Source organism: Pongo pygmaeus, chromosome 20, assembly GCF_028885625.2.
Source record: "Pongo pygmaeus isolate AG05252 chromosome 20, NHGRI_mPonPyg2-v2.0_pri, whole genome shotgun sequence".
NCBI lineage: Eukaryota > Metazoa > Chordata > Mammalia > Primates > Hominidae > Pongo > Pongo pygmaeus.
The window spans coordinates 7,637,262-7,660,872 of record NC_072393.2 but is presented as its reverse complement, the minus strand read 5'-3'; the positions used below and the strand labels follow the sequence as shown (position 1 = coordinate 7,660,872).

Genomic DNA, 23,611 nt, shown 5'->3' with positions numbered 1-23,611 from the left:
ACAAAAGGCATGAAGTAGCTGGGTATGGCGGCTCGCTCTATAGTGCCAGCTACCCAGGAGGCTGAGGTAGGAGGACCATTTGAGGCCAGGAGTTTGAGACCACCGTGAGCAACGTAGCAAGACCCTGTCTCTTTAAATGTTTTTTAATAATTTTTTTTTGAGACAGGGTTTCACTCTGTTGCCAAGCTGGGGGTGCAGCAGCGTGATCATGGCTCACTACAGCTTTGACCTCCCTGGCTCAAGTAATCCTTCGGCCTCGGCTTCCCGAGTAGCTGAAATTACAGGTGGGCACTACTCCACCTGGCTAATTTTTCTCCTTTTTTGAGATGGAGTTTTGCTCTTGTCAGCCAGGCTGGAGTGCAATGACGCTATCTCAGCTCACTGCAACCTCCGTATCCCAGGTTCAAGTCATTCTCCTGCCTCAGTCTCCCAAGTAGGTGGGATTACAGGCATGTACCACCACCCCAGGCTAATTTTGTATTTTTAGTAGAGACGGGGTTTCACCATGTTGGTCAGGCTGGTCTCGAACTCCTGACTTCACGTGATCTACCCGCCTTGGCCTCCCAAAGTGCTGGGATTACAAGCATCAGCCACCGTGCCCGGTCTAATTTTTCTTATTTTTTGTAGAGATGAGAGTCTCAATATGTTGTCCAGGCTGGTCTTGATCTCCTGGGTTCAACTGATCCTCCAGCCTTGGTCTCCCAAAGTGCTAGGATTACAGGCATACATTTTTATTTTTATTTTTTTCTGGCCAGGTGTGGTGGCTCACGCCTGTAATCACAGCAATTTGGGAGTCTGAGGCGGGCGGATCACCTGAGGTCAGGAGTTAGAGACCAGCCTGACCAATATGATAAAACCCCGTCTCTACTAAAAATGCAAAAATTAACTGGGCGTGGTGGCAGGTGCCCGTAATCTCAGCCACTCGGGAGGCTGAGACAGGAGAATCGCTTGAACCCGGGAGGTGGAGGTTGCAGTGAGCCGAGATCGCGCCATTGCACTCCAGCCTGGGCAACAAGAGCAAAACTCCGTCAAAAAAAAAAAAAAAAAAAAAAAAAAAAGGAAAGAAAGAAAGGAAGGAAGGAGAAGAAAAGAAAAAAGAAAAAACAAGTATAAGACTGTCTTATGTGCAGAAAGTGATGATGTTTTGGTTAAAAATATGTGGTTAAATTTCAGACAACTTGAATGTTGAGAAATGAGCGTCGAGATCTGGTGAGGATAATGTTCTGTTTCCTAAAATATTGCCAAATCCTGTGTCTCCAAGAAAGATCAATTTGATAATGACTTCATGCCAGCTCCTCTATTTGGTCTTAGAAAGAAGTCAGTTACTGAGCTATAGGACCACCTTCTAATGGAGCAGACGGACCAATTGGATGTGGGCTCTGCCTTGATGGCAGGCGCAGGGGGTGGAGCCACAGTGCTGCACATTTTCCAGGCTTGGGTGGGGCTGAGACCCGGCTCCAGGCTCTGGACTTCCTCTGAGAAAAAGGTCACGCTAAACCAGAGGCCCACAAGCAATCATGTCATGTGGGAAACATCTGCAAAGCTGCCTGACCAGCACCCGTCCCTTTCATAGGGTAACATTCTCAATTTTCTTTTAAGAAAGAAAATGTGTGCTAGGTCCAGCAAACCATAAGCTAGGGATTGGTTTACAGTGGACAAATGATCCAGACCCAGCCAATCAGAGTATAAGATTGGGCAGAGAGGCAGGCATTTGAGCAAGATCCAGCCAATGAAACTCTGGTCTGGGATTTTTATTGGTTTAACCAGGGGGAAAAAAGCATTCTCTTTTTTTTCCAACCCTCACTAGGGCTGCCACAATGGGAGGATGTAATGGGAGCTGTGACAGGGAAGAATCTACTTGAGAGCGAAGGCAGTGCTGAGAAAATGAGACCCAAGAGGAAGTCTGGGTCCTGGAGACATCATTTGAGACCCTGGTTCCAAGCCATACCTGAACTTGTCGTTCTAACCCTGGGCTTGTCAGTTACACAAACACGAAACTTCCTTTTAGTTTTGCCCAAGCTAGTTTGAAGTGGGGTCTGTTGTACTTGCAAGCAGAAGAATCTTGCCTTGGCTGGGCTCTGTGGCCCACGCCTGTAATCCCAGCACTTTGGAAGGCCGAGGCAGGTGGATCACTTGACGTCAGGAATTTGAGACCAGCCTGGCCAAAATGGCGAAATCACCGTGTCTACTAAAAATACAAAAATTAGCCAGGAGTGGTGTCGGGAGCCTGCAATCCCAACTACTCAGGAAGCTGAAGCAGGAGAATCACTTGAACCTGGAGGTGGAGGTTGCAGTGAACTGAGATCGTGCCACTGCACTCCAGCCTGGACAACAGAGTGAGACTCCATCTCAAAAAGGAAGAAGAAGACGAAGAAGAAGGAGGAGGAGGAGGATGAGGAGGAGGAAGGAGGGAAGGAGGAGGGAGGAGGATATCTTGCCTACCACAGGGGGTCTAGGCATTAGCTATTGAGGAAATGGAGGCTCTAATAGGGGGTTTGCCTGTCCACATCACCTGGGCAGATATGACCTCCAAGTCTGCACTCTGGGGCAGGAGAATGTCTATGTTGGAATTGAGGAACCAGAAGAGATCCCTCTTAGGGTTCAGATACAGGACTATTGGATGGGGGTTGGAGACAAATAGTTCTGGGGACAATGGAGCATCCCCGCCCCCAACACATACACAGAGCAGTAAGGGGCAGGGCCACACACAAGGCACTAGGCTCACCCTCTCTGGCCCTAGCCATGCTTCTGACTCAGTGGTCCTGCCCTACCCCCATGATCTCTGTGAAGTCAGGAGAGAGGGTCTGGGAAGGGAATCCCTGGGCTGGAGTCTGGGTGGGGTCCCTGGCACCAGAAGTGGTTGTAATCTCTGCTCATGGCCACCAGCATCAGACAGGGGGCTGGGACCATCACAGGGGGTGGGTGGCAGTGGGAGGAGAGTCCAAAACATCCTGAAAACCAGAACCTCACTCTATCATCTATTGTCCAGGTGTGACATTTGAGTCTGGGATCCCTTTCAAGACTAGCTGCTAGGAATTCTGAAGTCTGTGGTGGGAAATCAGGGACTGGATGGCAAGACTCCTGGGTCAGGCTTCCTGTAGAATTGGACCCTGAATCACCTGAATTTGTGCCCCAGGGAGCTGGGGCAGGGGATGCTGAGGCTTTTGCCCACTAGAACAGGGGCCCCCAGCCACCGGGCGTTGGGAACGGGGCCACACAGCAGGAGGTGAGTGGTGGGGAAGCGAGAGAAGCTTCATCTGTATTTACAGCCACTCCCCATCATTCGCATTACCACCTGAGCTCCACCTCCTGTCAGACCAGCAGCAGCATTAGATTCTCGTAGGAGCAAGAATCCCATTGTGAACTGCGCATTTGAGGGATGTAGCTTTCTCACTCCTTATGATAATCCAATGCCTGATAATCTGTCACTGTCTCCCATCACCCCCAGCTGGGACCGTCTAGTTGCAGGAACACAAGCTCAGGGTTCCCACCGATTCCACATTATGGTGAGTTGTAGAATTATTTTATTCTATATTACAATGTCATAATAATAAAAATAAAGTGAAAAATAAATGTAATGTGCTTGAATCATCCAGAAACCATCCCCGCTCCCCCCCCACCCCATACACACACCAATTGTCTTCCATGAAAACAGTCTCTGGTGCCAAAAAGGTTGGAGATCGCTGGATAAGCATCAGATACTTATCCAGGGTGCAGTGGGGACTTGAGTCAGAAACGCAAGAGTCTGCCTGGAACATGTGTGTGTTTGTGTTCCTGCATCATCTTTACCCACCGTGGTCAAATCTGTGATTCTCTGTACATCGGTGCGGCGGGAGGGGGAGGGTGCCTTTCTGTGTCCAAGAGTGTCTGTGGGCACATGGGTGTGTCTGTGGATGTGGTGTCTCCATGTGGCAGTGGTAAGTGGGTTGTGTACTCTGTGTGTGCAAGTGGCTGTGTATAGCTGTGTGTGCATGTGCAGTATGTGCGCGTCGGTGCTGTATCTAAGTGTACACGTGGCTACTGATCAACAAACATTTACTGAACATCTATTGTGTACCATGCTCTATTCTAAACCCTGGGGGGGCTGGGTGCAGTGGCTCACCCCTGTAATCCCAGCACTTTGGGAGGCCGAGGTGGGTGGATCACCTGAGGTCAGGAGTTTGAGACCAGCCTGGCCAACATGGTGAAACCCGCTCTGTACTAAAAATACAAATTAGCTGGGCATGGTGGTGGGCACCTGTAATCCCAGCTACTTGGGAGGCTGAGGCAGGACTATCGCTTGAACCCAGGAGGCAGAGGTTGCAGTGAGCCGAGATTGTGCCACTGCACTCCAGCCTGGGCGTCAGAGTGAGAAGACCTTGTTTCAAAAATAAAAATTAAAAAATAGGCCAGGCGTGGTGGCTCATGCCTGTAATCCCAGCACTTTGGGAGGCTGAGGCAGGTGAATCGCTTGAGGCCAGGAGCTCAAGACCAACCTAGCCAACATGGTGAAACTCCTTCTCTACTAAAAATACAAAAATTAGCCAGGTATGGTGGCGAGCGCCCGTAGTCCCAGCTACATGGGAGGCTGAGGCAGGAGAATCGCTTGAACCCAGGAGGCAGAGGTTGGCGGTGAGCCGAGATCGCACCACTGCACTCCAGCCTGGGCAACAGAGCGACAACTTGTCTCAAAAAAAAAAAAAAAAAAAGAAAGAAAGAAAGAAAAGAGAAGAGGGGAGAGGAGAGGGGAGGGGAGGGGAGGGGAAGGGAAGGAAAGAAACGAAACCCTGGGGGGATCTAGGAGCAGACAAGTCCCCTGCTCTGTGTTTTTATAATCTAGTATCCAGGAAGGGGTAAGCACCCTGTGTGTATCTGGTTGTAACTAACTACTCACAACTGCACTTGCCTGTATGAAAACGTGAACTTGTGATGATGCGTGACATCAGGTAGGCGTCCCTGACTGTCCGTAACCCAACTTTGCCTGTGCCTTGGGGGTTCCTCCTTGCAGGTAGGAAGTGAGGGATACAGGTTCCAGCTCTGGGCTGAGACATGATTCAGGGGCCCACCCTGACCTGGGGCTCCTGGAGTCTTGGGGCCCTGGAGGGTCCCGTCCACTGCCCAGACTGACCCAGGTCCTAGATGAAGCCTCATTATGAGGACTGGGGGAAAATGACCCAGCCACTTCCTGGGGAGGTCGGAGACCCCAGGGTGAGCGTCAAGGTAGCCTCAAAGATGAGACATCACCTCTTGAAGGCAGCCATGAGCCTTAGGTGGTGACGTCACTAGAGGAAGTTCAGGCCCTATTTTCGGAGGAAGCAGTTGGAGACCCCATAGGAGGAAGGGGGACGGGGCAGTAGAAAGTCGCGGTGTCCCCGCCCCCTCTAGCAGCTGCGCGCCCCACTCTCTTGGAGACGCTAGATCAGTCCCTCCAGGCCTACTAAAGAAACCACGCAGGGCTCAGATCCGCTCCATCATCATCATCATTATCTCCAGGTTTATTTCCAGCTCCCCCGCAACCCCTCCGGACCTGGAGCCGCCTCCGCCCGCGCTGTGCACGCGCTGCGCGCGACCTCAGGGCTGCACACGACAGCAGCGCGCTCCGGTCCAGTCCATGCCCGCGCACTGGCAGTGACATGTGGTCTCGGCGCGCACATCCCACGAGCCACAGGCGGAGCCACAAGTGCAGCCGGTGACGGCGAAGCCTGCAGCCCGGAACAGAGGAGCGTGGACTCTGAGCTGGGAGGCTGAGGGTGGGAGCGGGAGGCGGGGGTGGGAGCGGGGGCGGCGGGGGGAGCGGAGGGTGTGGGAGCGGGGTGGGGTGTGGGAGCGGGGGGGATGGGAGCCGGGGGGTGGGAGCGGGAGAGGGGTGGGGACGGGGACGGCTGGAGGCTCCAACCACGGAATGGGCACTGGAGGCAGGGAGTGAGGGTGGACACCAGTGTCCAGATGGGCGGAGAAGGCTGGGAGTCAGGACCAAGATCCTAGGGGAGTAGAGGCTGGACATGGGGAACATGGCGGGGAGGGGCATTCCCAGGGGACTTGGAACAGAAATGGGCACCTGGACAACAGTCTTCTGCACTCACCTCGGGGGCAAGTAGCCAGGTCCCCCCTGGAGGTGACGCTCTGGCACTCCAGGTCAATGCTCCTTATTGCCCTAAATACTGGGAGACCGGAGGGAAAGAGACAGGGGGAGCCGTGAGACCAAACGGTCCCTCCCCCATCCTCCCGCTACGTTCGCCCTGTTGGTTTGGAGCTAGGTCCCTGTGGGCATAGGAGCTCACTGGCCTCCAGGACCCTGTCTTGAGTTGGGTGTTTTGGAGTAAGGGAAGGTTTGGAGTGAGAGCGGGGATTGGGTTTGGAGCTGTGGATAAGATGGGGACAGTCGGAGGGGTTGGGAGTGGAGTTGGGGTTGAATTTATGATCTGGTTGGATTTGAGGATGAGATTTGGTGAGCGCTGGGGCTGGGTTGGAGTCAGGTCTGTGCCAGGGATCAGTGAGGTCTCTGAGACCCTTGGGGAGCTTGCCCAAGTGGGCGGTCCTTACTTAGAGAGCTGGCGCCCTCCTGGATCTTCTCGTTGATGGCTTCTTCCAAGGAGCACAGGCTCTCGCTAGACACCAGCAGCCCCAGGACAGGGAGAAGGAGGAGACAGACAGCTTTCATCCTGCAGGCGCTGAAAGAGGGAACCAAGAGACCCACAGCTGGGTCAGCCCTGCCCATGTGGGGAAGATCCGGCCCGTGGAGGGAGTGGGATCTGGACCCCCGGACCTGGACCCCTGTCCCCGGCTGTGGGGGACAGGGGTGGAGGCTCAGCCTTGATCCCAGGCTCCCCGCTGGTGCCATGGCAAGGGCAGGAGCAGCTGTCACTTACCCTCTCGGTGGGCTCAGCTAACCAAATGTGGCACACGAATTCCTGCACCGCGGCTCTTTCTTTGAGGCCTCTTGGGGTGGGGCTTCCTGTCTTGGCTAATAAGTCCCTGGGCCCCCAACCCTCCGGCCCCACATCCGGGGCCAAGAGGAAGCCCCTGAACAGACAGTAAGGGCTGGAGGAGGGAGGGAGCCTCCCCGCTTCCAACAGGGCCTCCCTCTTCACATCCAGAGACTGGTCAGGAGGTGGTGCCCCAGGGATAATGCCAGGGGCTGTGGTCTGAGGAACAGGTAGACAAGCAGAGTTTTGCATGCAAGGGTAGCTGATGCAAACATGACAAAAATAATGTCTCTTGCTAGGCATGGTGAGGACAAGCACTTGTAGTCCCAGCTACCCAGGAGGCTGAGGTGAGAGAATTGCTTGAGCCCGGGAGTTCAAAGCTACAGTGACTTATGATCACACCACTGCACTCCAGCCTGGGCAACAGAGCAAGACCACTTCTCTAAAATAGTAATAATAATTATGTCCCTGGGTGAGAATGACATACCACATTCATACCCAAATGCCCATGAGCAATAGAACTGGTAAATAAAATCATGGTTTATGGCCGGTGGCTCACGCCTGTAATCCCAGCACTTTGAGAGGCCGAGGTGGGCGGATCACTTGAGGTCAGGAGCTTGAGACCAGCCTGGCCAACATGATGAAACCCTGTCTCCATTAGACATACAAAAATTAACTGGGCGTGGTGGCGTGTGCCTGTAATCCCAGCTACTTGGGAGGCTGAGGTGGGAGAATCACTTGAACCCGGAAGGCGGAGGTTGCAGTGAGCTGAGATTGCGCCCCCGCGCTCCATCCTGGGTGACTAGCTTGGGCACCATAGCAAGACTCCATCTCAAAAAGAAGAAAGCAAAATCATGGTTTATTCCATCAATGGCATCACCTACAACAGAAGTTGGAAAGCCACTGCTCATGGGCCAAGGTCCAGTTCATGTTTCTTCTTGGACCACCCATGAGCTAGGAATGGTTATTACATTTTTATTTGTTCTTTGTTTCCAATACAATGGGCTTTTTTGTGGTAAAATACATATAACATACAATTTACCATTATAACTTTTTTTTTTCTTTTTTGAGACGGAGTCTTGTTCTGTCACCCAGGCTGGAGTGCAGTGGCGCATCTCGGGTTACTGCAAGCTCCGCCTCCTGGGTTCGCGCCATTCTCCTGCCTCAGCCTCCCAAGTAGCTGGGACTACAGGCGCCTGCCACCATGCCTGGCTAATTTTTTGTATTTTTTTTTTTTTAGTAGAGACGGAGTTTCACCGTGTTAGCCAGGATGGTCTTGGTCCCCTGACCTTGTGATCTGCCCGCCTCGGCCTCCCAAAGTGCTGGGATTACAGGTGTGAGCCACCGCGCCCGGCCTTTTTTTTTTTTTTTTTTTTGAGACGGGGTCTTGCTATGTTGCCCAAGCTAGTCTCAGACTCCTGGCTTCAAGTAATCCTCCCACCTTGGACTCCCCAGTAGCTGAAGCTACAGGTATGCACCATCTTGCTCCATTTTAACCATTGCTTTTGTTTGTTTCTTTGTTTCAGAGTCTCACTCTGTTGCTCAGGCTGGAGTACAGTGGCTCAATCTTGGCTCACTGCAACTTCCGCCTCCTGGGTTCAAGCAATTCTCCTGCCTTAGCCTCCCGAGTAGCTGGGATTACAGGTGTGCACCACCACGCCCGGCTAATTTTTTGTATTTTTAGTAGAGACGGGGTTTCACCATGTTGGCCAGGCTGTTCTCAAACTCCTGACCTCAAGTGATCCGCCCGCCTCAGCCTCCCAAAGTCCTGGGATTACAGGTGTGAGCCACCATGCCTGGCCTATTTTAACCATTTTTCAGTGCACAGTTCTGTGTCAATAAGCACATTCATGTTGTGCAGCCACCACCGCCATCCATCTCCAGAACTTTCTCCTCTTTCCGAACTGAAACTCCGTCCCCATGAAACACTCACTCCCTATCCCTCTCCTCAGCCCTCCATCCTGCTTTCTGTCTCTACGGATCTGACGACTCTGGGGACCTCCTAGGAGTGGAATCACACAGTGCTTGTCCTTTTGTATCTGCTTATTTCACTGGGCATAATATCCCCAAGGTTCATCCCTGCTGCAGCCTGAGTCAGAACTGTTTTCCTTTTCACGGCTGCATCACATTCCCTTGTGTGGATGAACCACGTTGTGTTTATTCCTTCATCCATTGATGGACACTTGGGTTGCTTCCAGCTTTTGTTTTGTTTTTTGTTTGTTTGTTTGTTTTTGTTAGTTCACATCTTTTGTGGGTTTTTTTTTTCTTTTTTGTGACAGAGTCTCGCTCTGTCGCCCAGGCTGGAGTGAAGTGGCACGACCTTGGCTCACTGCAAGCTCTGCCTCCCAGGTTCACGCCATTCTCCTGCCTCAGCCTCCCTAGTAGCTGGGACTACAGGCGCCCGCCACCACGCCTGGCTAATTTTTTTGTATTTTTAGTAGAGACGGGTTTTACCGTGTTAGCCAGGATGGTCTCGATCTCCTTACCTTGTGATCTGCCTGCCTTGGCCTCCCAAAGTGCTGGGATTACAGGTGTGAGCCACCGCGCCTGGCCATCTTTTGTTAATTCATACAGTTATTTGTCTTCTGGTTTGTTGAAGCAGTAAGTCAGACAACATTTGCCACAATAATGTCTGTCGAAGTGGCTTACCATAAACAATCCAGCACCACATTCATCAGAAGGGTAACCTCGATGAAGGTGACTAATTTTGCCATTCTCATCCACCTTATAATATTTCAGGACAGCCAGCTTCACCTTCTTTCTCTTGTGCTTATTCTTCTTGCAGGTAAGACTTCTTCTTCTGGCTGGGCACAGTGGCTCACACCTGTAATCCCAGCACTTTGGGAGGCCGAGGCAGGTGGATCACGAGGTCAGGAGTTAAGACCAGCCTGGCCAACATGGTGAAATCCTGTCTACTAAAAATACAAAAATTAGCTGGGCGTGGTGGTGTGTGCCTGTAATCCCAGCTACTTGGGAGGCTGAGGCAGGAGAATTGCTTGAACCGGGACCCCGGAGGCAGAGGTTGCAGTGAGCCAAGACTGCACCACTGCACTCCAGCCTGAGCTATAGAGCGAGACTCCATCTCAAAAAAAAAAAAAAGACTTCTTCCTTTCCTTAGCACCACCACGAATTCTCAATACAAGATGAAGAGGAGACTCCTTTTGAATGTTGTAGTCAGACAGAGTACGTCCATCTTCCAGTGCTTGCCAGCAAAGATAAGTCTTTGCTGATCAGGAGGAATTCTTTCTTTACCCTGGATCTTGGCCTTTACATTTTCTACCATATCCAAGGGTTCAGCCTCAAGGGTGATGGTCTTCCCTGTAAGGGTTTGCAGGAAAATCTACATTTTGGTGGCGGCTCCACCACAGATGGCGGATCAAAAAGGTTTTTGGTTTTAGTTTTTTTGAGACAGAGTTTCGCTCTTGTCACCCAGGCTGGAGTGCAAGTGGCACGATCTTGGCTCACTGCAACCTCCGACTCCTGGGTTTAAGTGATTATCCTGCCTCAGCCTCCGAGTAGCCACAATTACAGGCATGTGCCACCACCACATCTGGCTAATTTTTTTTTTTTTTTTTTGTATTTTTAGTAGAGATGAAGTTTCATCATGTTGGCCAGACTGATCTCAAACTCCTGATCTCAAGTGATCTGCCCGCCTCGGCCTCCCAAAGTCCTGGGATTACAGGTGTGAGCCACTGTGCCTGGCCTGCTTCTGCCTTTTGGCTATTGTGAATAATGCTGCTATGAACATAGACGTGCAAATATCTGTTTGTAGTTCCTGCTTTCAATTCTGGGCATATGCCCAGGAGTAGTACTGCCTGATCATATGGTAATTCTATGTTTAACTTTTTGAGGCACTGCCAATTTTCACATTTTTAAACCATAGGGAAAAAAAAAGTTTTGGTTTTTTTTAAAGACAAAGTCTGGCTCTGTTTTCCAGGCTGGAGTGCAATGGTGCAATCATAGCTCACTGCAGCCTCAAACTCCTGGGCTCACGCAATCCCCCCTTCATCAGCCTCTTGAGTAGGTGGGACTACAGGCATGTGTCACCACACCTAACCAATTTTTTAAATTTTTTTGTAGAGGTGGGGTCTCACTATATTGCCCAGGCTGGTCTCAAACTCCTGGCCTCAAAAGATCCTGCCACCTTAGCCTCCCAAAGCACTGAGATTACAGGCATGAGCCACTGTGCCTAGCCAAAAAATATTTGTAATGTTTAGTGAAAATAAAAATCATATAAAATTCAAATTCATATAATTTTCATAAAGAGTCCATAAAGAAAATTTTCTTAAAACATTGTCAGCTGGGTGTGGTGGCTCATGCCTGTAATCACAGCACTTTGGGAGGCCAAGGCGGGTGGATCACCTGAGGTCAGGAGTTCAAGACCAGCCTGGCCAATGTGGTGAAACCCCATCACTACTTACAATACAAAATTAGCCGGGTGTGGTGGCACGCGGCTGTAATCCCAGCTACTTGAGAGGCCGAGGCAGGAGAATTGCTTGAACCTGGGAGGCAGAGGTTGCAGTAAGTCAAGATGGTGCCATTGCACTCCAGCCTGGGCAACAAGAGCGAAACTCTGTCTCAAAAAAAAAAAAAAAAATGCCAAGCTCAGTGGCAGGCACCTGTCATCCTAGCTACTTGAGAGACCAAAGCAGGAGGATTGTTTGAGCCCAGGAGTTTGAGGGCAGTCTGGGCAACATAGTGAGATCCTGTCTCTACAAACACACACACACAGTTTGCTACCCCCTTTTTTTTGAGAGGGAGACTTGCTCTTGTCACCAAGGCTGGAGTGCAGTGGCACAACCTTGGCTCACTGCAACCTCTGCCTCCCGGGTTAAAGCGATTCTCCTGCCTCAGCCTCCCGAGTAGCTGGGATTACAGGCAGGCGCGCCACCATGTCCGGCTAATTTTTGTATTTTTAGTAGAGATGGGATTTCGCCATGTTAGCCAGGCTGGTTTCGATCTCCTGATCTCAAGTGATCCGCCCGCCTTGGCCTCCCAAAGTGCTGAGATTATAGGCATGAGCCACTGCGCCTGGCCCCATTTTTTAATATATCATCAGTGACTGCTATCACGTCCATGGCAGAGCTCAGTAGCTGTAGAGTGGATGGACAGTAGGGCCCCCAAAGCTGAGAATGTTTACTATCTGACTCTTTACAGAAAACATTTTTTGTACCCCTGGTATGTGGTGATGAGTGAGAATGAGACAACAGTCCATGGATTACAGCTACACCCAACCACATGGCTGATTCTCATGAACATAATGTTAGCATAGAAGCCAGACGCCAAAAAGAACATACCATACAAATCCATTTATTAAAAAAAAAAAGGGGGCCGGGCGCGGTGGCTTCTGCCTGTAATCCCAGCACTTTGGGAAGCTGAAGCAGGCGGATCACAAGGTCAGGAGATCAAGACCATCCTGGCTAACACGATGAAACCTCATCTCTACTAAAAATCCAAACATTTAGCCGGGCGTGGTGGCGGCGGGCACCTGCAGTCCCAGCTCTTCGGGAGGCTGATGCAGGAGAACTGCGTGAACCTGGGAGGCGGAGCTTGCAGTGAGCCGAGATGGCGCCACTGCACTCCAGCCTGGGCAACAGAGAAAGACTCCGTCTCAAAAAAAAAAAAAAAAAAAAGGATGACAGCATGGGCAACATGGTGAGACCCCATCTCAACAAAAAAATTACAAAATTTAGCCAGGCATGGTATTGTGCATCTGTGGTCCCAGCTACTCAGGAGGCTGAGGCTGGAGGATGACTTGAGCCTGGGAGGTTGAGGCTGTAGTGAGCTATGATTGCACCACTAGACTCCAGCCTGGATGACAGACCCAGACCCTGTCTCAGAACAATAATAATAACAATAGGCTGGGTGTGGTCGTTCATGCCTATAATCCCAGCACGTTGGGAGGCCTAAGAGGGTGGATCTCTTGAAGTCAGGAGTTCAAGATCAGCCTGCCAACATGGTGAAACCCTGTCTGTACTAAAAATACAAAAATTAGGCCAGGTGCAGTGGCTCACACCTGTAGTCCCAGCACTCTGGGAGGCTGAGGCAGGTGGATCACTTGAGGTCAGGAGTTCAAGACCAGCCTGGCCAACATGGCGAAATGCCTTCTCTACTAAGAATGCAAAAATTAGCCAGACATGCTTGCTTGAACCCAGCAGGCGGAGGTTGCAGTGAGCCGACATCACGCCACTGCACTTCAGCCCTGGGCAAAAGAGCGAGACTCTGTCTCAAAAAAAAAAAAAAAAAAACTAAACTAAAAATACAAAAATTAGCCAGGTGTAGCAGCAGGTGCCTGTAATCCCAGCTACTCGGGATGCTGAGGGAGGAGAATCGCTTGAACCAAGAGGTGGAGGTTGCAGTGAGCCAAAATCATGCTACTGCACTCCAGCCTGGGCAACAGAGAGACTCCATCTCAAAATAATAATAATAATAATAAATGAAATACAAACAAAACTAATTTATGCTATTGGAAATGAGGATGGAAGAGTCCTGGAGAATCAGAGATAGTGGTGATAAAAGCATACCAGGAAGGCCCCTAGTGAGGGGAGAGTTTTGTAAAAATTTTGAGCTGTAACTCTCATTTGCACAATATTCTCTATGTATTTATATATCAATCAACACGATGCGTGTGATTAAATCCCTGTGTAAATGCAACGGTGCACACAGGTTCAAAGCGCAGGCAATATTTATTGAGCAACTATTATGTTCCACATGCTGTGTTAAACACCGTGTATACAGTAAGAAGCAGAGGGATGCTGCCCTTGCCCGGGACAAGTTGGCCCTTGTCAGTCAGGGGAAGGCAGACACCAACAAAACAGCAATAAAAAGGCCGGGCAATGGGCCGGGCATGGTGGCTCATGCTTGTAATCCCAGCCTTTTGGGAGGCTGAGGCGGGCGGATCACCTGAGGTCGGGAGTTTGAGACCAGCCTGACCAACATGGAGAAACCCCTTTTCTACTAAAAACACAAAATTGGCCAGTCGTGGTGGCACACCAGGCGGGTAGCTGTAATCCCAGTTACTTGGGAGGCTGAGGCAGGAGAATTGCTTGAACCCGGGAGGCGGAGGTTGTGGTGAGCCAAGGTTGCGCCATTTCTTTCCAGCCTGGGCAACAAAAGAAAACTCCATCTCAAAAAAAAAAAGGCCGGGCACTGTGGCTCACACCTGTAATCCCAGTGCTTTAGGAGACCGAGGTGGGTGGATTGCTTGAGCCCAGGAGTTCAAGACCAGCCTGGCCAACACAGTGAGACCCTCCCTCTGTACAAAACATAAGAAAACATTAGGCAGGCAGTGGTGGTGCCTTCCTGTAGTCTCAGCTACTCAGGAGGCTGCGACAGAAGGACCGCTTGAGTCCAGGAGTTGGAGACTGCAGTGAGCTATGATCGCACTACTGCACTCCAGCCTGGACAACAGAGCAAGACCCCATCTCTAAAAAAAACAAAACAACAACAACAAAAAACACCAATAGAATGCTCAATCAGCCATCAGCCTCAAGGACCCTTCCATCTCCTAAGGAGAGGAACCCTTTTCCGTGAGAACCTCTGGCCTAACAATCAGCCCCACATGGGGGAATCCAGAAAGTATTTTGGGGGGAGGAAAAGATGTCTGAAGGGAGGGTGGAGGAGGCACAAGGGTTAACCAGGAGAGGCAGTTAGGGAGGGCCTTCTGGGTGGAGGGAGAGGACTGCGTGTTCCAAGGCCCTGAGGCAGAATGGAGTGTGTGCATTTAGAGGAACTGAAAGCAAATTTGTGGGACAGGGGATCTGGAGGGGAAAAGTGAATTCCACAGGCTCCCTGTCTCTTCTGGTCCTAGCAGGAACTTTCAAGTCCATTTTCGTCCAGATATTTCCGCACGCTCAAGTCCCAGCTCATCCTGCCTCCTTGAAGACATGACTTCTGTCTCTTCTTGAGCTACTCTTTGACACACCCTGGACAAAGGGTAGCTTGGAAAGAGACAGAAACCATGTTATTGCCAGGTGCAGTGGCTCACACCTGTCATCCTTGTGCTTTGGGAGGCTGAGGCGGGAGGATCGCTTGAGGCCAGGAGCTTGAGACCAGCCTGGACAACATAACAAGACCCCATCTCTACAAAGATAAAAGGGAAAAAGCCGGGCGCAGTGGTTCACGCCTGTAATCCCAGCACTTTGGGAGGCCAAGGCGGGCAGATCACCTGATGTCAGGAGTTCAAGACCAGCCTGGCCAACATGGCGAAACCCTGTCTCTACTAAAAACACAAAAATTAGATGGGCGTGGTGGCAGTCACCTGTAATCCCAGCTACTCAGGAGGCTGAGGCAGGAAAATCGCTTGAACCCAGGAGGTGGAGGTTGCAGTGAGCTGAGATTGCACCACTGCACTCCAGCCTGGGTGACAGAGTGAGTCTCGATCTCAATCAATCAATCAATGGAAAAAAAATTAGCTGGGTGTGGTGGTCCATGCTGGTAGCCCCAGCTACTGAGGAGGCTGGGGTGTGAGGATCACTTGAGCCCAGGAAGGCTGAGACTGCAGTGAGCCATGATGGCATCACTGCACTCCAGCCTGGATAACAAAGCGAGATCCTGTCTCAAAAAAAAAAAAAAGAAAAAGAAAAATCATTTTTTGAGAGCTCTGATTTTTCAAACCCTTTGGTCTCAGAACTCTTCAGGTAAAACCTTTTGAAGGACACAAAAGAAGTGGGCAGCTGTGATGACAGATTGAGGAGAAAGCAGGGTAGGCATGGAACCCCTAGGGTTCCCTAGGGACCCAGTTTGAAAACTCTTGGTTCAGTAGCAGGAAAAGGCAATATGCCCCTTAATTCTCTTCTAAAACATAAAATCCTTTAACTTCCTCTGATTTCTACCAGTAAAACTGAGCTCTACTGACCTCAGTTTTGTACCTAATGCTATCTAATAAAATCCCAGAAACAGTGATTTTTGAAAAATCCATTTTGTTGATGTGTAATTTACATACGGTAGAATGTGCCTATCTTATGGTTTTATGCATTGTTTTTCTTTTTCAACTTAAAAAATTTTTTTTTTTTTTGAGAAAGAGTCTCACTCTGTTGCCCAGGCTGGCATGCAGTGGCACAATCTCAGCTCACTGCAACCTTCACCTCTCGGGTTCAAGCAATTCTCCTGCCTCAGCCTCGTGAGTAGCTGGGACCACAGGCATGTGCCACTACACCCAGGTAATTTTTGTATTTTTAGTAGAGACAGGATTTCTCCATGTTGGCCAGGCTGGTCTCGAACTCTGGACCTCAAGTGATCCACCCACTTTGGCCTCCCAAAGTGCTGGGACCACAGGCACACACCACCACGCCCAACTAATTTTTGTATTTTTCGTAGAGATGGGGTTTCACCATGTTGCCCAGGCTGGTCTCAAACTCCTGGCCTCAAGTGATCTGCCTGCCTCGGCCTCCCAAAGTGCTGGAATTATAAGCATAAGCCACCATGCCCAGCCCTCTTTATCAACTTTTATTTATTTTTTCATTTTTTGAGACGGAATCTCGCTCTATTGCCCAAATTGGAGTGCAGTGGTGTGATCCTGGCTCACTGCAACCTCTGCCTCCCGGGTTCAAGCGATTCTCCTGCATCAGCCTCCCAAGTAGCTGGGATTACAGGTGCCCACCACCACACCCAGCTAATTTTTGTATTTTTAGTAGAGACGGGGTTTCACCATGTTGCCCAGGCTGGTCTGGAACTCCTGGCCTCAAAGCGATCTGCCTGCCTTGACCTCCCAAAGTGCTGGGATTACAGTTGTGAGCCGCTGCGCCTGGGACCCTCTTTATCAACTTTTATTTTAGATTCAGGGGATACCCGTGCCAGTTTCCTACCTGAGTATATTGCATGATGCTGAGGTTTGGGGTATGAGCGATTGTGTCACCCAGATGGTGAGCACAGTGTTCAACAGTTAGTTTTTCAACCCTCATGCCCCTTTTTCTCACCCCTCCCTGGTAATCTCCAGTGTTCATTATTGCCACCTTTGTCCATGAGTACCTGAAGTTTAGATCCCACTTGTAAGTGAGAACAGGCAGTCTTTGGTCTGCTGTTACTGAGTTTGATGCATTTTGACAAATGTGTCTACCTGCCTGCTGCACGTTTTGGTTTTCCCAAGAATTATTTTCTAAAAATCAGGTTTTGTTAAGGTGGCATTTATGTACATTAAAATTCTGCACACGGTCTTGTAACCATCACCAGCAAATACGTATTTATTTATTTATTATTATTTTTTAGAGATGGTGTCTCACTCTGTCTTGATCTCCCACGCCGGGGTGCAGTGGTGCCATCAGAGCTCACTGCATCCTCCAACTCCTGGGCTCAAGCGATCCTCCTGCCTCAGCCTCCTGAGTAGCTAGGACTACAGGCACCCACCACCACCCCCAGTTAATTCAAAAAATTGATTCTTCTTTGTAGAGACAGGGTCTCATATGTTGCCAGGATCCTTGCTCTTTGACCTCCCAAAGTGCAGAGATTACAGGCATGCACCACTAATGCCGAGCCAAATACTTATAATTTAAATTATCGTTGGGCTGGGTGCGGTGGCTCACGCCTGTAACCCAGCACTTTGGGAGGCTGAGGGGGAAGTTCACCTGAGGTCAGGAGTTCCAGATCAACCTGGCCAACATGGTGAAACCCTGTCTCAACTAAAAATACAAAAATTAGCTGGACATTGTGGTGGACGCCTGTAATCCCAGCTAACTGGGAGGCTGAGACAGGAGAATCGCTTGAACCCAGGAGGCAGAGGTTGCAGTGAGCCAAGATCGCACCATTGCACTCCAACCTGGGCAACAAGAGTGAAACTCCGTCTCAAAAAATAATAATGAAATAAATTATAGTTGGAAAAAAGGGGTTTCCTAAAGACCCAAAGGAAATGGCCTCTTTGTTCCTGAAGCCACAGAGAGGATTTTTCTGCTCCCCACAACTAGTTTTCCTTGTGAAAATTCATAATTGCTACCAGCTTGTTCTCCTCTCTGTCACTATACATCTGTCCTTGAAGCCTTATTTGAACAAAGAGTTCTGGTATCACTCCGATGCCTAGAAACTGTTGCCGTTCTGTGAAACCGACCACCAGAGGAAATCCATGCTTCTCATTGGTTGCCTTACAAAGATGGTAACTTGTTGCCCTGGTGACAATGTTACAATGACAGGTGGCTCTGCCAAATCAGAACACAATAATACTTGCTTCCCCTCCTGGGTGAAGGATGGAAAATAAAAGTAAAAGCCTTGACGGCTGTCAGACTTCTTTACCAAAGAGCTGGAAAGCACTCCTTGGCCCCATTTATGCAAACACTTCTCATCTACAGATGATCCAGCTTCGGAGTGGGAGTCTAAGCGGCTGCCACGACCACCGCTTGGCAGAGGACAGGCTGGGGGCTCTGGCATGACCTGCAGGGGCCAGGCTGTGACTTGGAGCAAGAGGTAGCAAGAACCTCAAGGCAGTGAACATCAAAAGAGAGATTTCCAGGGCTAAACACCCTAGGTTTTTTCTTCCTTCTGAACCCTAACCCTAACCCTCTTGGCTCACTGCAACCTCCACCTCCCGAGTTCAAGCAATTCTCATGCCTCAGCCTCCCGAGTAGCTGGGATCACAGGCGTGCGCCACCATGCCCAGTTAATTTTTGTATTTTTAGTAGAGGTGGGGTTTCCCCCTGTTGGCCAGGCTGGTCTCGAACTCCTGAACTCAAGTGATCTGCCTGCCTCAGCCTGCCAAAATGCTGGGGTTACAGGCGCCAGGCCAAGTATCTTATTTTAAAGGTTACAAAGAATATAGATGTGGATAAAGTAAAAGTTTCTTTGCATGACTACTTTCCTGCAAGAAATGAGGGGGAGGGGATTACGAAACAACTCACACCCCCCAACTGAGGAACTGTCGATGAAAGGAAAGGTGCTGACGGGCCCGTCTGGCCATGGTTTCCTGGAATAAAATTGAGCCACACACCTCCACAAATCCCCAGCCTCCGGCATGTACCCCAGAAGTACTCACACTCCACCTCCTTCTGTGATCGCAACAGCCCTACGCAACATTACAGAGGGCAAAACCCATGCTAGGGAAGGTGGGGCTACTGTCAAAATGTCACCAGGGCCAGGCACAATGGCTCACGCCTATAATTCCAGCTCCTTGGGAGGCCAAGGCGGGAGGATCCGTCGAGCTCAAGTGTTTGAGTTCAGCCTGGGCAACATAGGAAAACCCCCGTCTTTACAAAAACTTTTTAAAAATTAGCTGGGTGTGGTGGCATGCCCATGTAATCCCAGCCGCTACTTAGCAGGCCGAAGGGGGAGGATCTATTGCTTCAGCCCGGGAGTTTGTGGCTGCAGTGAGCTATGATTGCACCACTGCACTCCATTCTAAGTGACAGATAGAGACTCTCAAAAAAAAAAAAAAAAGCAGGGCACGGTGGCTTATGTCTGTAATCCCAGCACTTTGGGAGGCCGAGGCAGGCAGATCACCTGATGTCAGGAGTTCGAGACCAACCTGGCCAACAAGGTGAAACCCCGTCTCTACTAAAAATACAAAACTTAGCTGGGCATGATGGTGGGTACCTGTAATCCTAGCTACTTGGGAGGCTGAGGTGGGAGAATCACTTGAATCTGGGAGGTGGAGTTTGCAGTGAGCCAAGATTGCGCCATTGCACTCCAGCCTGGGCGACAGAATGAGACTCTGTCTCAAAAAAAAAAAAAAAAAAAAATTGGGGCGCATTGGTGGCTCACACCTATATTCCCAGCACTTTGGGAAGCTGAGGCAGGAGGACGGCTTGAGGCCAAAAATTCAAAACCCAGCCTGGGCAACATAGCAAGACCCCATCTCTATGAAAAAAAAAAAAAAAAAGTCACCAGGCCAGCTAGCCTAGATTTCAGAGCCAGAATTTGTCTAATGCCATTGTCTTTACTTTTTCTCTCTTTTTTTTTTGAGACAGAGTCTCACTCTGTCACTCAAGCTGCAGGGCAGTGGGACAATCTCAGCTCACTGCAACCTCTGCCTCCCAGGCTCAAGCGATTCTCCTGCCTCAGCCTCCCAAGTAGCTGGGATTACAGACATCCACCACCATTTCCAGCTAATTTTTGTATTTTTAGTAGAGGTGAGGTTTCACCTTTTTGGTCAGGCTGGTCTCCAACTTCCCAGCTCAGGTGATCTGCCCACCTCAGCCTCCCAAAGTGCTGGGATTACAGTTGTGAGCCACCACGCCTGGCCTGCTCTTCATTCTTTTTTCAGAACTTTCTCAGCTGCCAACAGAGACAGAAACTGAATCATCTCAGAAGGGAATGAAGGAGGCTGAGGGCGGGTGGACTGCTTGATTAGGAGTTCGAGATTCGCCTAGGCAGAGACATGGCAAAAGCCTGTCTCTGCTAAAAATACAAAAATTAGCTGGGCGTGGTGGCACATGCCTGTAATGCCAGCTGCTTGGAAGGCTGAGGCAGGAGAATCACTTGAACTCGGGAGGCAGAGGCTGCAGCGAGCCGAGATCGCACTACTGCACTCCAGCCTAGGTGACAGGGTGAGACTCTGCCTCAAAAAAAAAGAAGGGAATGAAGGACACCCAAAATGGAGCCTCTGTCTGCCAGGGCTTTGCTATCCTGGCCTTCCCACCCCAGCCCTGGAGACCTCATCTCTGATCTCACCAGAGCGTAACCTTCCCATTCGCAGGGCCATTTCCTTACCCAGAAACCTTTTCACAATGTTCTTGGCAGCAGCTGTTGGTCAACTGTGTTTTAAGGTTTTTGAGCAACTTTACAGAAAAAAAAAAAGGGAAGCTCCCCTCAATGTCTGGGTCTCCCCCTGGGTGGCCTCTCTTTGTCACCTTACTCATTTCCACGAGATTTCCTTGCTTCATTGAGTTACATCACCTCCTTTTCCTGTCTGGGGCCAGGACGCCTCCTCTGCAGGTCTCCAGCACTGATTCCTTTGTCCCCGATTTCTCTGCCAGGGTTGCTGGCTTCACCATCCCACCACCACTGCTGCTGGCCCAGCCCGCAGCTTTAATTTCCCTGGACCCTCATGTTTTTGTTATTTGTGGGTTTTTTTTGGAGATGAGGTCTTGCTCTGTCACCCAGGCTGGAGTGCAGTGGTGCAATCACAGCTCACTGTAGCCTCCACCTCCCAGACTCAAGTGATCCTCCTGCCTCAGCCTCCCAAGTAGCTGGGCATGCACCACTAGGTGCAGCTACATTTTTTGTAGAGGCAGGGGTCTTGCTATATTGCCCAGGCTGGTCTCAAACTCCCAGCTTTAGATGATCCTTTCACCTCAGCCTCCCAGAGTGCTGGGATTACCAGCATGAGCCATTGCACCAGTTCTCTCATGTATTTTTTTATTAATTGATTTATTTATTTACTTATTTTGAGACAGAGTCTTGCTGTACCATCCAGGCTGGAGTGCAGTGGCGTGATCTCAGCCCACTGCAACCTCCACTCCCCCGGTTCAAGTGATTCTCCTTCCTCAGCCTCCCAAGTAGCTGGGATTACAGGTGCGTGCCACCATGCCTGGCTAATTTTTGTATTTTTAGTAGTGACGAGGTTTCGCCATGTTGGCCAGGCTGGTCTCGAACTCCTGACCTCAGGTGATCCACCCAACTCGGCCTCCCAAAGTGCTGGGATTACAGGCGTGAGCCACCGCACCCAGCCTCCCTCATGTATTTTTAAGCGGAACAGGTTCAAGATCACAAATGTTTTCCTCTCACTATTTCAATGAGTTTATATTCTAGAATCTCCTGCACACCACAGGAAGGAGAACTCTCACCCTGCAATGCACATAAATACATGAGCTCACCATTGTTCTCACCCAGTAATCAGAATCATTAATGATAATAATTAGTAATAAATTTATTTTTACTATGTCTAATAAATTAGATAGTAATTATTATGGCAGCCAAGCGTTCCTGGGTGCTCCCTAGATGCTTCCAATGGAGCCACACATGACCCTCAGGGCTGTGCCCATTCCAGGCTCTTCTGCTGAGCTCATGTAACCGCTTGCCTCAAGGCATTCCGCAAATAGTACATAAGTCAATGTATCATGTTGTCACTTTCTGTACAAACCAGCTAGTTCCTGAGGGAAGCAGAAAGCCTTTTTCAGAAGAACCACAGCTAATTCCAGTAGAAGGAATGATAAAGTTAGACATAACCCTCAAGAGAGTAATGAATCAAAAATGGATGGTGGGCCAAGCGCGGTGGCTCATGCCTGTAATCCCAGCACTTTAGGAGGACGAGGCAGGTGGATCATTTGAGGTCAGGAGTTCAAGACCAGCTTGGCCACCATGGTGAGACACCGTCTCTACTAAAACTACAAAAATTAGCCTGGCATGGTGGCGCATGCTTGTAGTCCCAGCTTCTTGGGAGGCTGAGGCAGGAGAATTGCTTGAACCCTGGAGGTGGAGATTGCAATGAGCCAAGATTGCATCACTGCACTCCAGCCTGGGCAACAAGAGCGAAACTCTATCTCAAAACTAAACAAACAACAACAACAACGAAACTGATGGCTGCTAACAACTTTTTTCTTTTTTTTCCTTTTTTATTTTTATTTTTTTATGATACAGGGTCTCACTCTATTGCCCAGACTGGAGTGCAGTGCTGAGATCATAACTCAGTGCAGCCTCAACCTCGTGGACTCAAGTGATCTTCCCACCTCAGCCTCCCATGTAGCTGGGAATACAAGCAATTGCTGCCACATCTGGCTAATTATTTTATTTTGTTTTATTTTATTTATTTATTTTTTGAGACAGAGTCTTACTCTGTCACCCAGGCTGGAGTGCAATGGCATGATCTCAGCCCACTGCAACCTCCGCCTCCTGGATTCAAGTGATTCTCCTACCTCAGCTTCCTGAGTACCTGGGATAACACGTGTGCACCACCACGCCTGGTTAATTTTTGTATTTTTAGTAGAGACGGACGGGGTTTCACCATGTTGGCCAGGCTGGTCTTGAACTCCTGACCTCAAGTGATCCGCCCATCTCAGCCTCCCAAAGTGCTGGGATTACAGGTATGAGCCATCATGCCCGGCCTTTATTTTATTTTCAGTAGAGACAGGGTTTTGCTGTGTTGCCCAGGCTGGTCTCAAACTCCTGGGCCTAAGTGATCCTCCTGCCTTGGCCTCCCAAAGTGCTGGGAACTACAGGCGTGAGCCACTGGGCCCAGCTCCTGCTAACATCTTTATGTGGAGAGTTACTGGGGACCAGGGACATTCCCCAAACCCACCCATCAATCGTAGTGACATGACATTATGGACCCCCTGATGTGATGTGCCAGCAAGTACCCAGCCCCACCAGCATTATATTATTCTGGCTACAACTGACCCTTATTCCAATAGAGCATGTGGTTCTAAGCCATTTATAGGGTAAACATTGGGGCAGGGATGGGGAGAGAGGAAGCAACCTGCCAAATCCAGAATGAGGATCATTCCTCAGTACCAGAAGAGAACCAGAAAGAAAGCACCCTAAGTGGGGATACCACGAGGAAGTAAAGCAGGGGCCTCTCCAAGCTGGGGAAGGGAAGGAGGAAGGAGTACAATAGCTTGCAAGGCACAGCATTGCGGATGATGGGAATAGCAGGTGCAAAGGTTCTGGGGCAGGGACAGTGTGGTGTGTTTGAAGAACAGCAGCCAGGTCCACCATGAGGTGGGAAATGGACTTGGGGGAAGGGATCTCCTAGGATAATTTTTTTTTTTTTAGACAGGGTTTCGCTCTTGTTGCCCAGGCTGGAGTGCAGTGGCGTGATGTCTCACTGCAACATCTGCCTTCCGGTTTCA

At 50.0% G+C, this 23,611-nt stretch overlaps 1 protein-coding gene and 1 pseudogene across 1 annotated transcript; both read right to left on the bottom strand.

Annotated features, from left to right (window-relative positions):
• Window positions 1-5,446: 5,446 nt before the first annotated feature.
• RETN (resistin) lies at window positions 5,447-6,952 on the bottom strand. Its single transcript, XM_054464782.1, has 4 exons — window positions 6,849-6,952; window positions 6,523-6,650; window positions 6,063-6,140; window positions 5,447-5,681 (listed from the first exon to the last, which is right to left on the bottom strand). Exons 2-4 carry the CDS (start codon window positions 6,638-6,640, stop codon window positions 5,551-5,553), a joined length of 327 nt encoding a protein of 108 aa, XP_054320757.1. The 5' UTR covers window positions 6,641-6,650; window positions 6,849-6,952; the 3' UTR covers window positions 5,447-5,550.
• A 2,527-nt stretch (window positions 6,953-9,479) lies between these two features.
• On the bottom strand, window positions 9,480-10,251 carry LOC129020662 (ubiquitin-ribosomal protein eS31 fusion protein-like; annotated as a pseudogene).
• Between the last annotated feature and the right edge of the window lie 13,360 nt (window positions 10,252-23,611).

Bases quoted from the DNA above. Each gene is read 5' to 3' on its own strand.
- RETN (XM_054464782.1), bottom strand. From the start codon at position 6,640: ATGAAAGCTGTCTGTCTCCTCCTTCTCCCTGTCCTGGGGCTGCTGGTG. The intron at 6,141-6,522 runs GTAAGGACCGCC...CCGGTCTCCCAG, and splicing joins GGAGGGCGCCAGCTCTCTAA to TATTTAGGGCAATAAGGAGC. The intron at 5,682-6,062 runs GTGAGTGCAGAA...TCCGGGCTGCAG, and splicing joins CCTGGCTACTTGCCCCCGAG to GCTTCGCCGTCACCGGCTGC.